Source organism: Bos taurus, chromosome 4 (assembly GCF_002263795.3).
Source record: "Bos taurus isolate L1 Dominette 01449 registration number 42190680 breed Hereford chromosome 4, ARS-UCD2.0, whole genome shotgun sequence".
NCBI lineage: Eukaryota > Metazoa > Chordata > Mammalia > Artiodactyla > Bovidae > Bos > Bos taurus.
The window spans coordinates 102,675,448-102,691,119 of NC_037331.1; the positions used below are offsets into that span (position 1 = coordinate 102,675,448).

At 42.7% G+C, this 15,672-nt stretch overlaps 1 protein-coding gene across 1 annotated transcript in view; it reads right to left on the reverse strand.

Annotated features, from left to right (window-relative positions):
- ZC3HAV1 (zinc finger CCCH-type containing, antiviral 1) overlaps positions 1-15,672 on the reverse strand; it is a 50,885-nt gene that overhangs the window by 17,348 nt on the left and 17,865 nt on the right. The window contains exons 2-5 of the mRNA XM_003586006.6: positions 11,635-11,770; positions 6,501-6,753; positions 3,597-4,346; positions 2,422-2,520 (exon numbers count right to left, since the gene is read on the reverse strand). Of these exons, the coding sequence (XP_003586054.1) occupies positions 2,422-2,520; positions 3,597-4,346; positions 6,501-6,753; positions 11,635-11,770 (1,238 nt within the window). The remainder of the gene's footprint in view (positions 1-2,421; positions 2,521-3,596; positions 4,347-6,500; positions 6,754-11,634; positions 11,771-15,672) is intronic.

Consider the following 15,672-nt stretch of genomic DNA (forward strand, 5'->3'; position numbering starts at 1 on the left):
TTGTGGGATCTTGGTTCTTTGACCAGGGATCGAACCCAAGCCCTTGGCAGTGAGAGGGCACAGACGGGACTAACCACTGGACTGCCAGGGAATTCCCAAATCTGTGGATGTTTTGATGCCCAGCTCTAATGACAAACTTGGGCTTCCTTCGTGGCTCAGCTGGGAAAGAATCCGCCCGCAGTGCAGGAGACCTGCGTTCGATCCCTGGGTTGGGAAGACCCCCTGGAGAAGGGAAAGGCTGCCCACTCCAGTACTGTGGCCTGGAGAATTCCATGGACTGTATAGTCCATGGTTGCAAAGAGTCAGACACGACTGAGCTACTTTCACTTAATGACAAACTTACTGAAGAAAGGCCTGCGTCATTGTTTAGCTTATGTCTCCTTGCTTCACTGGCAGAGGAGTAGGCATGCAAAGGATGCCCTTTCAATGACTGCTTGCTGAATAATGAATTAATGTTAGAAGCTCATAATACAGGAGAACAGAAAACAGTTCTATTTTTCACAGTTTGCATTGTTTAAATCATTTTGAAATGTCACTGCCAGGAATTTAACTGATTGAAAAATATAACCTTCCTCACACCCATTAGAATGGCTGATATAAATAAGCAAACAAGAACAAATTTACAAATGTTGGCAAGGATATGGAGAAATTGGAGCCCTTGCGCATTGCTGATAAAAATGTAAAGTGATACAGCTGCTATAGAAAACTGTGTGGCAGTTTCTTAAAAACTTAAACACAGATTTACCACATAATCCAGCAATTCCACTCCTGGGTATATACCCAAAAGAACTGAAAGCAAGAAGTGATATTTGTACACCTGTGTTCCCAGCAGCATTATACACAATGGCTAAAAGGTAGAAGCAACTCAAGTGCCCATCAGTGGATGAGTGGATAAACAAAATGGGATAGAATACAAGTGAATAGTGTTCAGCCTTCATAAGGGAGGAAATTCTCGCAAAGGCTATAACATGGGTGAACCTTGAGGACACTGTGCTAAGTGAAATAAGCCAGTGTCAGAAAAGACAAATATTGTGTGAGATCACTCATATGAGGGACATAGAAGAGTCATATTCGTAGACAGAAATCAAAATGGCAACTGTCAGGGGCTTCCCTGCCAGAAGGGGGAAATGAGGAGTTGTTGTTTAATAGGTACAGAGTTGTTGTTTTAAAGGAGACCAGTCCTGAATATCCATTGGAAGGACTGATGTTGAAGCTGAAACTCCAAAACTTTGGCCACCTGATGCCAAAAGCCAACTCACTGGAAAAGACCCTGATGCTGGGAAAGACTGAGGGTGGGAGGAGAAGGGGATGACAGAGGATGAGATGGTTGGATGGCATCACCGACGCAATGGACATGAGTTTGAGTAAGTTCCGGGAGTTGGTGATGGACAGGGAGGCTTGGTGTGCTGCGGTTCATGGGGTCAGAAAGAGTCGTACACGACTGAGCGACTGAACTGAAACGAACTGAACTGATGCTGGGAAAGATTGAAGGCGGGAGGAGAAGGGGACAACAGAGGATGAGACAGTGGAATGGCATCACCGACGCAATGGACATGAGTTTAAGTAGCTCTGGGAGTTGGTGAGGTACAAGGAAGCCTGGCATGCTGCAGTCCACAGGTTCACAGAGGGTAGGACACGACTGAGCGACTGAACTGAGGTAGAGCTTCAGTTTAAAAGGATGAAAAGAGTTCTGGAGATTGGTTGCACAGCAACAGTACTGAGCAGTACACTTAAAAAGGTTAAGATGGTAAAATCTATGTGATGTGTTTTATCTTAGTTAAAAATAAATTTTGTTGAAGTTAAAGATTTTTGATTAAGAGAACACAGGGCAGAATCTCCTCCTCAGACACAAGGCGAATGACTCTAAGACCACTAAGTGATCAAACAAATGAATCAGACATGCTGAGAAGGCCTGGGGCAGAGACATGAAAGGAACAGTGTGGCTCAAGAGTGACAGGGAAGTGCTGTGTCCCAAGCAGTCCCGTGGGAAACAGTTCTACAGGAGGCTCGGTGAGAGGGAGCAGTAAACAGATGCCGGAAGCCTGGCTGCTGCAGTCTCTGGGGTCACAAAGAGTTGGACGCATCTTAGTGACTAAAAAACAACTGTTACTTCTGTTTGGTTTTAGTATGTAAGACGAGGGGTCCCTGATTAAGTGTAAGAGTTCAACTAAACCTGAATTGTAAAAGGAGAAAGTATAATATAACACAGTGGTGAAGCGGTTTGGGATGAACACCCAAGTTCTATTTGTGTATCTGTAAAATGAATTAACAACAGAACCTAAAGTTGACTTGAAGGTTAAAGAAGATGCATGTAGGATTCTCAGCACTGCACTCCACACATAGCAAACACTCAATAAATGCTAGCCAGGCTACTATTAATAATGTTTCTGCTTCTAGAAAGTCCTTAAGGTAGTTACTCACTAAGTTGACAACTCTTATACAGATGGTCAAGACAAATTTCGTTTGAGCTGTGTTCATTCATCGTGGAAGATATGGTACTGGCAACATTAGGTACAGAATCTACAAAACAGAAGAGGATGCATGTAAGCGAATTATAACATTTAAACCAAAAAAACAAGATACTTGGTCTAACAGTGGGAAAGAGCATCTGAAATGGGGGCCAAGTTCAAGAAAATTCTTAAGATTCATGTGCTGCTCATGAGAGCCCAGTCATGAAAACCAACATGAAAGTCAGGGTTACTTAGTGTCATGCTGCTTTCTTAAACCATGGCTGAACTGCTCCTGTTCTCAGTAAATGGAGCAACTTACTCTACACAGTTCTAGGGTTGGTCCCCCTGTCTTCCTATGTCCTCATCAGTACCACTCCTTAACCAAAACCCTTTGCCCTTTAGTACTGCTAAGGAACATCCAAAGAGAAACCACCAGCCATGGCCACTCTGCTCAAACACGAGACATGGGGCCCCTCTTTGTCCCTCAGTGATCACACAGAACCCAGCCTGGAGCCCGCCTTGTCATCTCACTGGCGTGGGTAACTGGGATTTGAGCTGCATTCTGACCATGGGTCCCCTAGGCTGCAGCTCTGTTGCTTAAGGAAGGTGTAAAAGAAGGGACCTTGGTAAAAATGATGTTTATGAATCATTGTGCCAAGGTGAAACGTGCTAAATTATAAATCAGTAAAAAAAAATGTATGTAACATAAAAAATTGCTTATGCAGTATCATCTTAGCTATAAACAAACTAGGTATAGAAAAACGTTAAAGAATATAAATGAAAAGTTCATTGTACATTTCTTTGTGTAACTGCAGTGTCTTTACTTACGTTAATATCAATTAATAATATTATAACATCCTTGTATAAAATATTATGTTTATAGAAAAGAAAAAGAAGGGACCTTGGGGAGAGCAAGTGGTGCCTTGTACGGGGGCAGAGGGCTCCCCACATGTGGGCAGGACCTGCTTGTTAACCCCTGAATTCCAGAGCATAACACATCTTTCTTCCCTTTGACTGCTGCCATGAAGCCAAGCCCAGTGGCACCAGTTTTACCTATATCGGTAGTTTTATCCATCACTTTATCCATCCATCTACTGGCACTGTGGACAGACTGACTAGCCCAGAAGGTCTCTTCTGTGTGATTACCGTTAACAAAGGCTGCGGCTCCATCCCCAGTCATCTGGCCAGCGGTGGGCAGATGACTCCGAGGTGTTCCGGTGTCTGGATTCCTAGGTAACGATTTTTCTCTCTGTCTACTGCTTGGAGTTTGGTAATTTGCCCGTCTCGTGGAAGTGGTATCTACAGCCATGCCATCAGCCTTATCAGCAAAAAGCGGGAAATGCTGGCCATCTTGATTCCCACTCCTGCGCTCCGCATTCACATGGTCAGAGGAAAGGACAGCAGTGGTCTTTCTGGTTTCAGGTGTTTGTGGAGAACCAGGAGAAGAGGAGAAGACTGGACTGGAGGGAAGCCAACTCTTTTTACCGGTGTCCTGGTCATTCTGCCAGGATGCAGGGCCCTTCCAGTTGAAGGCTGGTTTCAAATCAAAAGTGAGGGGAGCATGGCTATGATTCCCATAGAAAAGATCCTTTGCACTGCCGTTCTCTGCAAGCCTCTGGTTTCCTCCTCCTTGAGGGGTTCCTCCAAGAACGACAGCTGCAGATGGGTTGGAGGCAGGCGGGGGGCACTCCTGACTTCCCAGATGCGAGAATTGGCGGGCAAGATCCTCGACAGGCCCGTCACTTGCGACAGAGCCGCGGTGGCCGGGAGGCTCTGGGCTGGGTGAGCAGGACCTCTGGGCAGAAGCTGAAGCTGCTGGAAGAAATTCCTCGCTGCCCCGGTCTCTGCTCTTACTCCTCCCTCTGAATGCCAGGTCTCTACGATGGGGAGGAGGAGCTGGGAAAGAAAAATCAAAGCACAAAAGGTAACTTTAACATCACTAACTCTGTACCCGCCTCCCGTTCGGCCTCAGAGGGGCCGAGTGAAGTGAGAGTGGGGTAAAGCAGAAACAGTATCAGCAGGAGAGAAGAAAAGGAGGGACTTCGTCAGCGGGCAAAAGAAGTTCATATGTTTTCTTGGGTAAGTATATTTGGAGGTCTAAAAGTCTTTTCAGGAATTCCCCAAGACCACTTTTAGGGATCTCACTCTTTCCACCTCGGAGCCCTAAACCTTCACACTGGAGAAGCAGTGAATTAACCAGGCACCGTTACTCGGCAATCCTGTAGAGTCAAACACCGCCACGGCTCGCAACAGCCAAGACCTGAGCTGTGCTGTGCTTAGTCGCTCGGTTGTGTCTGACACTTTGCAACCCCATGAACGGTAGCCCACCAGGCTGCTCTCCGTGGGGATTCTCCAGGCAAGGATACTGGAGTGGGTTGCCACTTCCTCCTCCAGGGGATCGTCTCCACCCAGAAATCAGACCAGTGTCTCCTGCATTGCAGGCAGATTCTTTACCTGCTGAGCTACCAGGGAAGCCCAGCCACGACATGGAGGCAACCTAAATGTCCATTGACAGAGGAATGAATAAGAACATGCGGTACATATATACAATGGAATACTACTCAGCCATTAAAAAAGAATGGAATAATGCCATTTGCAGCAACACAGTATGTATGTTGCTTGTTGTAGGTTGTATGACAACCTAGAGGGTCATACTACTTCATACTAGAGTGAAGTGAGTCAAATAGATGAGACATATCCTATGACATGCCTTATATGGGTAATCTTAAAAGAAATGATACAAATGAATTTATTCACAAAACAGAAAAGGACTCGTAGACTTAGAGAAGGAACTTATGATTACCAGCGGGGGAAGGATGGAGGGAAGGGATGGTTAGGGAATTTGGGATCAACATATACACACTGCTATATTTAAAGTGGATAACCAACAAGGACCTACTGTGTAGCACAGGGAGCTCTGCTCAATGCTTATGGCAGCCTGGATGGGAGGGGAGTTTGGGGGAGAATGGATACATGTATATATAAGGCTGAGTCCCTCTGCTGTGAACCTGCAACCATCTCAACATTGTTAACTGACTATTCTCCAAAATCCAATAAGAAGTTTAAAAAAATTAATTTGTGTGAAAATCTTGACAAGGTGGTTATGACAATGGAAGAATCCCCACTTTCTGCCAGCCCAGCAGAAAACACCACCTTTGGCCTAGGATAAAGGTTGAGCCAACCCTGGCTCTTCTCGGCTTCTCTCATGGGACTTAGATGTAGCTCCTCAATGCCCACTGTCTTAGGTGGGGCTGTCCACAGTCCTCAAGTTCAAGTCCACATTTACCGCTAGGGTGAATGGAGAGACAGACTAGTGCTCATCAGAGATGAGTGCCCCCAAATCACTAAGAGTTCACCCATATTGTGACACAGGTGTACCTAAGCTAAGAAGTCACAACACTTAAAACAACAACAAAAAAAGAAAATAAGGAAAGGTCTGATTTCATTGAAGCTTGGAATTATCCAGAGTTGTTCATCTGGCCCCCAAATGCCCAAGCTTAAGTCAGCGATATCCAAAATTTAAAAAAAAAAAAAAATTGACCTCTTTCTAGAAACATGTTAAGTCACAGCCCTGGGAAGCAGAGAGAAGCGAGGGAGTGAGCAAGTGTGTTCGTGTGTTCAAAAAGTGTGGTGTGCTTGTATGTGATGTTTATATGTGGGGTTCACATATGTTTATATGAAGTGTGTGCATGTGTGTGTGTGATATGCATACATGGTGGACATGTGAGGGGTTTATGTGTGTGTACGTGAGGTTTGCACATATGGTGTGTGGCACATGTCCGTTAGTGAGAGGTGCATATATGTTGGCAACGTGCCCGAGTGTGAAGTGTGTCTGTGTGGTGTGGATGCATGGAAGAGCATGAAATCAAATTGCAAAATCACACATATACTATGATCATAATTATGTAAAAATTGTGTATGCATATCGACAAGGTCTGAAAGGCAAAATAGTTTTACACAATGAGGTAGGGTGAGTATAAGTAGAGATTTCCTCTCCTTGTGATTTCTGTTTATTTCCGTTTATCCTGTTAAGAAGGCCACCACGCTTACCTTTCCATGCTGAGGGCTTCTTCTGGCGGTGTCTGCTATTGCAGATGTCCTGGATGTTCTGTACTACGCTTGAGCTCAGCCCGTGCTCCCTCATGACGGCCAGCACCCTTCTGTCCATCAGGTTATGGGACCGGAAGCAGTTGGCATAACCACAATTCCCTCGGGTAAAATGTTCACAGATGTGGAGTCTTTCACACGGGGGCTGCTGGTTACAAATCTGTCTTCCACCCTCGCCCTTATAATTCTTGCATATCTACAGAAGAAAGAAACAAGCGCCAGAAAGAAAACATGTTTCTCTATATGCCACACATTAAGGAAAGTTCGTATAAATATAATGATCTATATGGGAATAGAATCTAAAAAAGAGTGGATCTATGTATCAGTTCAGTTCAGTTCAGTTGCTCAGTTGTGTCCAACTCTTTGCGACCCCATGGACTGCAGCACGCCAGGCCTCCTTGTCCATCACCAACTCCCAGAGTTTACTCAAACTCATGTCCATTGAGTCAGTGATGCCATCCAACCATCTCATCCTCTGTCGTCCCCTTCTCCTCCCACCTTCAATCTTTCCCAGCATGAGGGTCTTTTCAAATGAGTCAGTTCTTCCCATCAGGTGGCCAAAATATTAAAGTTTCAGCTTCAACATCAGCCCTTCCAATGAATATTCAGGACTGATTTCCTTTAGGATGGATGGGCTGGATCTATGTATAGGTATAACTGATTCACTCTGCTGTACACCTGCAACTAACACAACATTGTAAATCAACTATATACTCCAACAAATATTGATTAAATAAATAAAAAATAAAAATTCTTTTTTTTTTACTTCCTGGTAAGAAAAAAATTCATATTTTCTTATTTCCTGGAAGAAAAAGAAAAAAACAGAAGCACAGATATAAACTTCCCTGATGACCCAGCAGGTAAAAAAATCTGCCTGTAATGCAGGAGCTGCAGGAGACACAGGTTCAATCCTTGTATCAGGAAGATCCCTTGGAGAAAGAAATGGCAACCCTCTCTAGTATTCTTGTCTGGGAATCCCATGGGCAGAGGAGCCTGGTGGGCTACAGTCCATGGGGTCGCAAAGAGTCAAGACACGACTGAGCACGTGAGCAGAAGCAGAGACATATCTAAGGAAAAAAATGTATGTGCATAACTCTATAATCTCTATTGAGTTATATTCAATCAGTGACTTATTTAGGATAGAAGAGGTCTACAAACTAACTTAAAGAAACTTGACTTTTATTAACCTCTTTTGGAAGAATCAATATAAGACGGCCAGGTATAGATAGAACAAAACAGGAATCAAAGGGAGCCCTACATATAAAGGAATCCCAAAGAGGAAGGCCCACCTTTGGATATCAACACATCTTCAATTAAAAGACCATCCTCAATTAGAAGAACACTGCAGGGGGCACTGTGTGCCACGTAGTACAGTCAAAAGGAAGAAAAAAAAGGATGTGAGGTCTTGTCTTCAGCTGCTGGGAGCTAGGCAGAATGTGGCAGTTTCTCAAAAGACCAAGTGATAGCTGATCATTTTTATATGTAAATAGGTATATCTACATATCTAGCTCTACAGAGATGTAATTCTTACTGAAAGGGAAGCAGGAGAAGTATCGTCAGTGAGGCCAGACCCTGTGATACAGGACTAGAGGATGTTGGTTGAAGTCTGCAGCTGGAAGCAGCTATACGTGACTTCACATCTGAGTTACTTACTTACTCCCAGCCTCTTGCCCTTGCTGTAAAAGACAAAAATATTTGCTCCCCTCACCTAACCATGTTGTGGAGCAGGTTAAATAATAAAATACGTAATGTCTTGAGCACAATACAAAATGTGATGCAAATGTTTGAATCATTACACAAAGAGGCTTAAACACAAACGCATTTGTAAGTTGTTTCAACAGACTCTGAGCAAACCAGATCAACATGGGCCACTGTGGTGTATCCAGGTGGGAAAGACATGGATTCAACCATGATTGAGCCATACAAACAACTTCTAAACCTGATGCAAATACATATCATTGTAATAGAGTCTATGAGCCAGAATCGAGACTCTTGGCCAACAGTTCTCAAAGTGTGGTCCCTGAACCAACAGCATCAGCTCCAACCGAAAACTAACTAGAAATACAAACCCTTGGGCCCTTCCCCGTATCTACAGTCAGACTGGCCAGAGGAGGAGCCCAGCAATCTGGGTTTGACAAACACTCCTGGTGATTCTGACCCACACTAAAGCTTGAGAGCCAGAATTCTCGAGGCTCAAGTAAAACAAGGATTATTAGCAACTTCACAAATGATACTTTGATTAACATTCCTAGTACTATTCTGATGTTTAAGAAAGGCTGCTCCTGCCAGAACAAATGAGACCCATTTCTCCCTTTTAATAAATGCACTTCAATTATCCATGTTTATTTACCAGGAAGTTCAGGTTTATGCTTTTATGTTCTCACAGGTTAAGCAAAGTGGAAAAGTGTGAACGTGTTCGGTATTTGAGGGCAGGCGTGTGCCTTGTCCACCACTGGCTTCAGGATTTAACTCAGTGCTACCTTTGCACTCCTGAGTGTTAGCTGAATGAGTGCAAAGCAAACAGTAAGTAAAGTGAGACCCTGAAGGATGAAATGCCTTGTCCAAGATGACATACATAGTTGGTGGCAAAGACAGAACTTAGAGACGTGGAGGAACCATCCTTGATCAACTATCCCTGGAACTAGCTGAACTCTGGCTAACCACTCCCCTCCCTTCTAAAACCTTGAAAATACTCCGCCCTACTCCCCCAAGTTAAAACGCTCCTTTAGAGACAACTCTTGCCCAGAATAGTCAAATAGAGACTTAGGTCATCGATGCTCTAGTTGATTCCCCATCACAGGAACCAGCTTCTCAGACCTCTGGTCCCAGGAAACAGTGCAGTCTGCTAGTCTGTGATCCTACCCCAACACGTGGCAAGAGGCAATTAAGTTATCGGCTAAAAATAAACTTCAAGCACAAACCGTTCCACCCTACCCTCTAAGCATGGTACCGAATTCTTAAAATCCACGGACACTGTAAGGGAGCCTCAGGTGACACTTAAGACTCTGTGTGATTAACGTCAGCGTCCTCCTACGAGAAGCCTCCCAGCACTTTTGTCGATGGGCTTTTTCTGGGCTAAGTCAGCAACAGCACCATCCAGGAGGGTTCTTTCCTAGGGAAAGGAAGAGCCACCAGTCCTTATTCTCCAGGGACGTGATATAGCAAGTCCTTGGTGATTCTGGAGAACAGAAGCAGAGAGCTGACCTGGTGAGTGACGTTTCCAACCCTGCAAGTTTAACACTAAGTTGGACCCCGGGCAACCCCATGACTCTCGAGAGTCATGATAAGCGTTCAACTGTCATCATTCTTCCACATGAAAGGGAAAGGAGAGGGTGCCTCTGTTAGTCAACGTGACCTTTAACAAGTTAGGGTGTAAGGCATTTTCCCCATACTGGTAGCCAGGAAGGACTGCGCTGGCTGGCACACAGGCCAGGGGCTATAGAGATCCTAAGACCTCTGAACCTTGGGTTCCTGGAAACAGAAAGAGAGAGAGAGAAACTCACGTACATAAATGAAAGAATGCCTGGGGAAGTGAGTTACATATAGTTAAATATTTCTCCTCCACCCTTCCTCTCTGAAGACATTTTTACAGAGTATCTTGCATTCCTATCTTGCCTAAGCTCAGTAATCAACGCAAAATCACCCCACATGTCCTAAGTTTTCCTAAGTCCTCAGGGAAACACACTGAGCTTAGAGTCAAAAGATGTTTAACCTTCCAGATGTCCCTAATAGCTATCTTGTCATACATAAAAGCACGACCGAATTTCAACCTTGTTATCTTATCTCAGTCCCTTCCACCCTCTCAACCTGAGGCTTCCATTACGTTTCTGGGCCTCTCTTCCAATGTGAGGCTAACTTCTGTACACAAGGATTTTTCTTAGATCATTCTCAGATACCATTCTTTAAGCAGAATCATCTGATTTTCAAGTCAATAGTCCTAGGTGGATGAGACTGTTAATTATCTGAGATTATTGTTATCCTTCTTCTAATAATAGAAGCTTCCAAGTTTTAGCTGGATATATAGCTATCCAGCCAGAAAACTACATTTGCCAGCCTGCCTTCTCCCCAAGTGCAGTCATGTGATAAGTTCTGGCAAATGAGATAGAGCATACAATAAATGAGATATAATATCCAAGTCACATCTTTTTTTTTTTTCACATCTTTTTAAAAAGGAAGCAGCTTGTCTTTTACTTACTCCTTCTCTGCGTTCCAGTTGGCTAGAAAAATGATGACACTGAGAAGAGCCTCCTTGTACCATGAGGAGGAAGCCATATGTTAAAAGAGATATCTACTGGTCCAGTAATAAAACAGATCTATTATATATAAGATAACAAGGCTGACCTACTGCTGAGTCCCTACATGACATCATGGAATTCAGCTGCCTAACCATCAGACTACCTGCCTGCCTACCTCTAGGCAAGACCAAAGGTCAGCAAACTATTAGCATAAATGATCGAATAGTAAATATTTTAGGCTTGGCAGGCCATCAATCTCTGTTGCAAATACTCATCTCACTCTTGTATGAGAAAGCGGTCATAGACAATATATAAATGAATGAGTGTGGCTGTGTTCCAATTAAACTACGAAAACAGGCGGCAGGTGGGATGTGGTCCATGGAGTACAGTTTAGTGACCTCAGATCTAGACTACTGAGAGATGGAGAAACAAAGTAATATTTTACTTGAATCACTACATTTTGAGATCTCTTTGCTACAACTTAGCCTCAAGCAATGTACCCTGTCACCTTCCAAAATCTTGCTTCAAAGCCCACCTCTTCCAGGAAGTCACTCGGATGTAAGGCATCAATTAGTCTTATTGCTAGTTCTTCAGATCACACTTGCTCACACAGGGTTCCCTAGCAGCCCAGGGGAGGAGGCATTCCAGACTCAAATACTTATTAAACTTCAAATAAGAAGGAAAGTGTTGGCATCTCCAGGTCGCTTAGCAGCAACCACCTGCTGACTGCCACCTACAGAGCCCTGGTGCCAGGTTTTCTCTGCCCCCATTCCAACACACACAGGACACCACACTGCCAAGGGCATTCTCCTTGCTTTTCAAACTGAGGAATCAGAACTTACCTCGGGCATAAAAAAAGGGTCACTTTGGAGAAGGAGCACAGCTAATTCCTCTTGGTTCAGTCCAGATAGCCCATGGTTTGTCAGGACCCTGAAGTTATCTTCTGAGAGAACCTCGTGAGAATATTTGCATAAATTCCTGGAAGAAAATAACAATAGTCAGCATTTCCACTTCACAGAAAATAAAGAAAAAGCAATCATCCAGGAAACCTTTCAAATGAAAATCAATGCTCACATCCTTGGGTAACTAACACAAGGTTGGTCCAGCTTCAAGAATACACTTTAAAAATATAAATTGATGAAACACATAGATAGGAAAAGAGAATATGAGGATCTCTTCATAAGTTATACACATGTATTCTTTTTTTTTAACTTTTTATTTTGTATTGGGGTATAGCTGATTAACAACACACACGTTATGCTTTAATTTATCGCAATCCTTCTTTAAACGTCTCCTCTAGTATATGTTAATTACGTAAGATGAGGAAAAAGTAGCAAAGGAACTGAAACCAATTTAGTGGAAATGACTGCCCATTGAGAGGCAAATAATAATTAGGACAACACATTTATGGAATGACAATAAAATCAATGGGATAAAAGAATTTCATTGATCAAACTAGACTAGACGAAACTGTCCCTTGCTTTATCACTTCTATGAATGTATACCTTTGTGATTTCTGACTACAAACGAATGGAACAAGCTTATATCACATTCAAACAACTTTACCAAAAAAGTGATAAAAATCCCCTTCACTTTAAGACTGATAATTCAGGTCTGACAGAACTTTCTGTGATGATGGACTTGTTCTATAATCCGAGCTTTCTGAGATGTAAGCCATGCATGACTAAGGCACCCTTGAAATATAGGTAGTAAGACTTAGGAAACTAAATTTTCCATTTTATTTCAATTAATCTAAATTTGAATAGCCTCATATGACTAGTGGTCACAAGACTGCATGGCAGAGATTTAAACATTTGCTCTTAAAAATGTTGGAGGAGTAGCTTTACCATTATCACAGATTTAGAATATCCCAGGCCCCACCCCAGGTCAAGTGAATCAAAATCTGCCTTTCAACAAGACCCCCAAATTATAATCACACTGACGTCCCACAAGCACTGACTTATTAGATCAAGCATTGAGACACTGACACTGATGGGCACTGATGTTTTCATCAGACAAACATAACTTGACAATTACCAATGTTCACCTAACGAATGTCTTCTACTTTTTAACTTATATACGTACATTCCCTATAATATCATCACCATCCTCAGATTTATGGTTTTAATAGTTGCTAATGTGATGGGATCTTAATATTTTCCAGTTTGTACAACCATTATCAAATTGTCAGGTGGTTAGGTAATGGCCAGATATTCACTATACCACCTTTATAAACCTTTCCTCTTTCACATTATTTTCTTGAGATTTATTTGAGAGTATTGCCTATGTGGTTTGTGTTTCATTTTGATCTCCTGCTCTGAAGAAAACATATTAGTAAACCTAGAGAGTGTGTCTCTTTCCCTCCAAACACATTAATATAGAGTTTTATCACTTTTGCTACTTAACTAAGAAATAGATTCATGCTTTTAATTTGCACTTTATTAGCAAGACTGAAATATTCCAAATGTAGGTTTGATGCTCATAGTTCCTCTTATACTATTTGTTCATATCTTTTAACTGTTTATCTATAATTTATAATTGTTCTTTATATTTTAATACTAATCTTTACCAGCCTTGTTTATTTCAAATAGTTTTGCACTTTTCCCTTTTTATCAAGAACTTATTAAGCTTTCTATTGCTCAATTTTTATGCAATCAGATCCTTCCAATTCACCACTTGTAATTTAGCCATTGTTTAATACTTGAGAAATTAATTCCTCCACCACAGCTGGGTAACTATAATATATCATTTTGTTTCACTTTTAAAAAAGATATTTTCAACTTTAAAATATCTGGAGCTTATTTTGAAACCAGCATCAGAGGAGGACAGAAGTGCTTTATATCTTTTCTCAGTAATGTCTATTGAATAGGATTTCTTTCTTACTATTTTGTTGTCCAGAACTATTGTTTGTTAACTTTTTAGTAAATTTAGAATGCAGGGAATCCTTATTATGTTTTTATCAATCTACTATTCTGCTTTGCATCTGATACCATACAATATAAATGTCCTTTGTACCACATTTTAAATATTAACAGAATAATCTAGCCTATTATTGGTTCATTTCTTTTCAAAAATTTCCTTAATGTGCTTAACTATTATATTCTCTATAGAAATTGTATTATTGTTTTGTCAATTTCCACAAAATATCATATGGAAACTAATTTGTGTTAACTCCATACATTAGATTATATATTATGTCATCTTACTATTTTAAATCTTCTGATTCTAGGACAAAAAAATCTCTTCATTTATTCAAGTCTTATTCTATTTTTCTTACTGAGAATTAAAATCTTTCTTTTCATAGTTCTCTTTCATTTCCCAAATATTAAACATAAATCAGTTGTCACCATTGTTTTTCACTGTCACTGTAAACAGAAATGCAACTGACTGCAAAATTATCTTATTGAAATTGACAGTGATTTTTGTAATGTAAACACCTACATAAAAGTTATTCTCTAAGAACTGGTGTTTGAAAGTCACTATTCAAATGCCACTATCTGTGTGTAAGGCATTTCTGAAACACTGGCATTGCTTTTAGATCTAGCTCTAGGAACCCCAAAAGAAAAGTCAGAATCAACAACCATGGCAGCCACCACCCGAGCCCTTAAAACCCAGCCAGCCCTCCCACACTTCCTGCCTCATGTAAAAGTCAAGGGCAGGTGGTCAGGCTCTGTTGACAGCGTGTATCCCAGCCATTTTCTAGGGCGTGCACTCTCCTGGTTTTCTTCACCAGGAGTCCTGGCTTTTAGTGTGTTTCTGGCACTCCCTGATAAAGCTGACATCAGCTCTCTGCTTGCTCTTGGGGTTTGTGGTTTCAGATAACTGCTCCCCCACAGCCCCCACTCCCCAGAGCCCTCAGCGGCTAGGCAAAACTACACCTTATCTCTTTCCCAACCATCACGGGAGGGGGGCATCTATGAAGAGATTCTACAGCAGGAAGGGGCCCAGCCTCCACCCCAAAGCAGGAAACCCCTCCAGTACAGCTTTTACCAGACATGTGTGAGCCTCCCTACCCCTCTAGACCTCTCACTCCCCTGGGCATTGCCACTAATGACCCTATCAATCCAGAGCAGAAAATGAGCTCACTGAAACACCCCACCGCTAGGCAGCTTCTACCCTCCAGCTCAGAGATATCGGACAGCGGGTAGGTGGGAGGAATTAAGAACCTTTCTTTCCTTTGAGCTTCAGTCCAGATGTTATGGTCACAGTGCCAAGACAATCGTACTTCACCTATGGCCGGATTAAGGTCATACTTGAAGATCCAGCTCCTCTCCAGATTCCAGCAACATACAGCCTTGGTCTTACCTGTCTTGCACCTACTCTGCCCTTGCCAAGGGGCAGTGGCGCACTTCCAAGGTCCTGGAAGTCAGTATTTCCTCTAAAGAACTAAAGGCAGCCAGGCAAGCCTATGGAGAAGCCCTTTGCCTGGAGCCCCAAGAGTCTGGGCTTTCCCAGCCCACCTAAGACACTCATGCCCATAGGAGGAGCCCATCCAGCACACATGGTGCTGGCTGGGTCCTTGATGCTGCCTGTCTGAGGGCCCAGATCACTCTTCATTTCTCATCTCCATCCTCAGGCAAACTATTCATTCCTCTAGATTCTATAATCCTCACCTTGAACCCAGCTTCAGTCAGCAACATGTCATATCTAGCCTTGGGTTCTGACCTGCAGCTCCATCCCTGGGAGGCCCTGATCTGTTTTCCCACATTTCCTAGACTTTTCCAAGCTTCTTAGAGGATTTATCTCCACCCTAATTTCAAAAAAGTGGGGCAGTTCTCACTCACTTATCTGGGGAGTAACTAAGACCAAGGACTTCCCAGGTGGCACTGGGAAGTGGTAAAGAACCTGCTTGCCAGTCCCGGAGACATAAGAGACTCGGG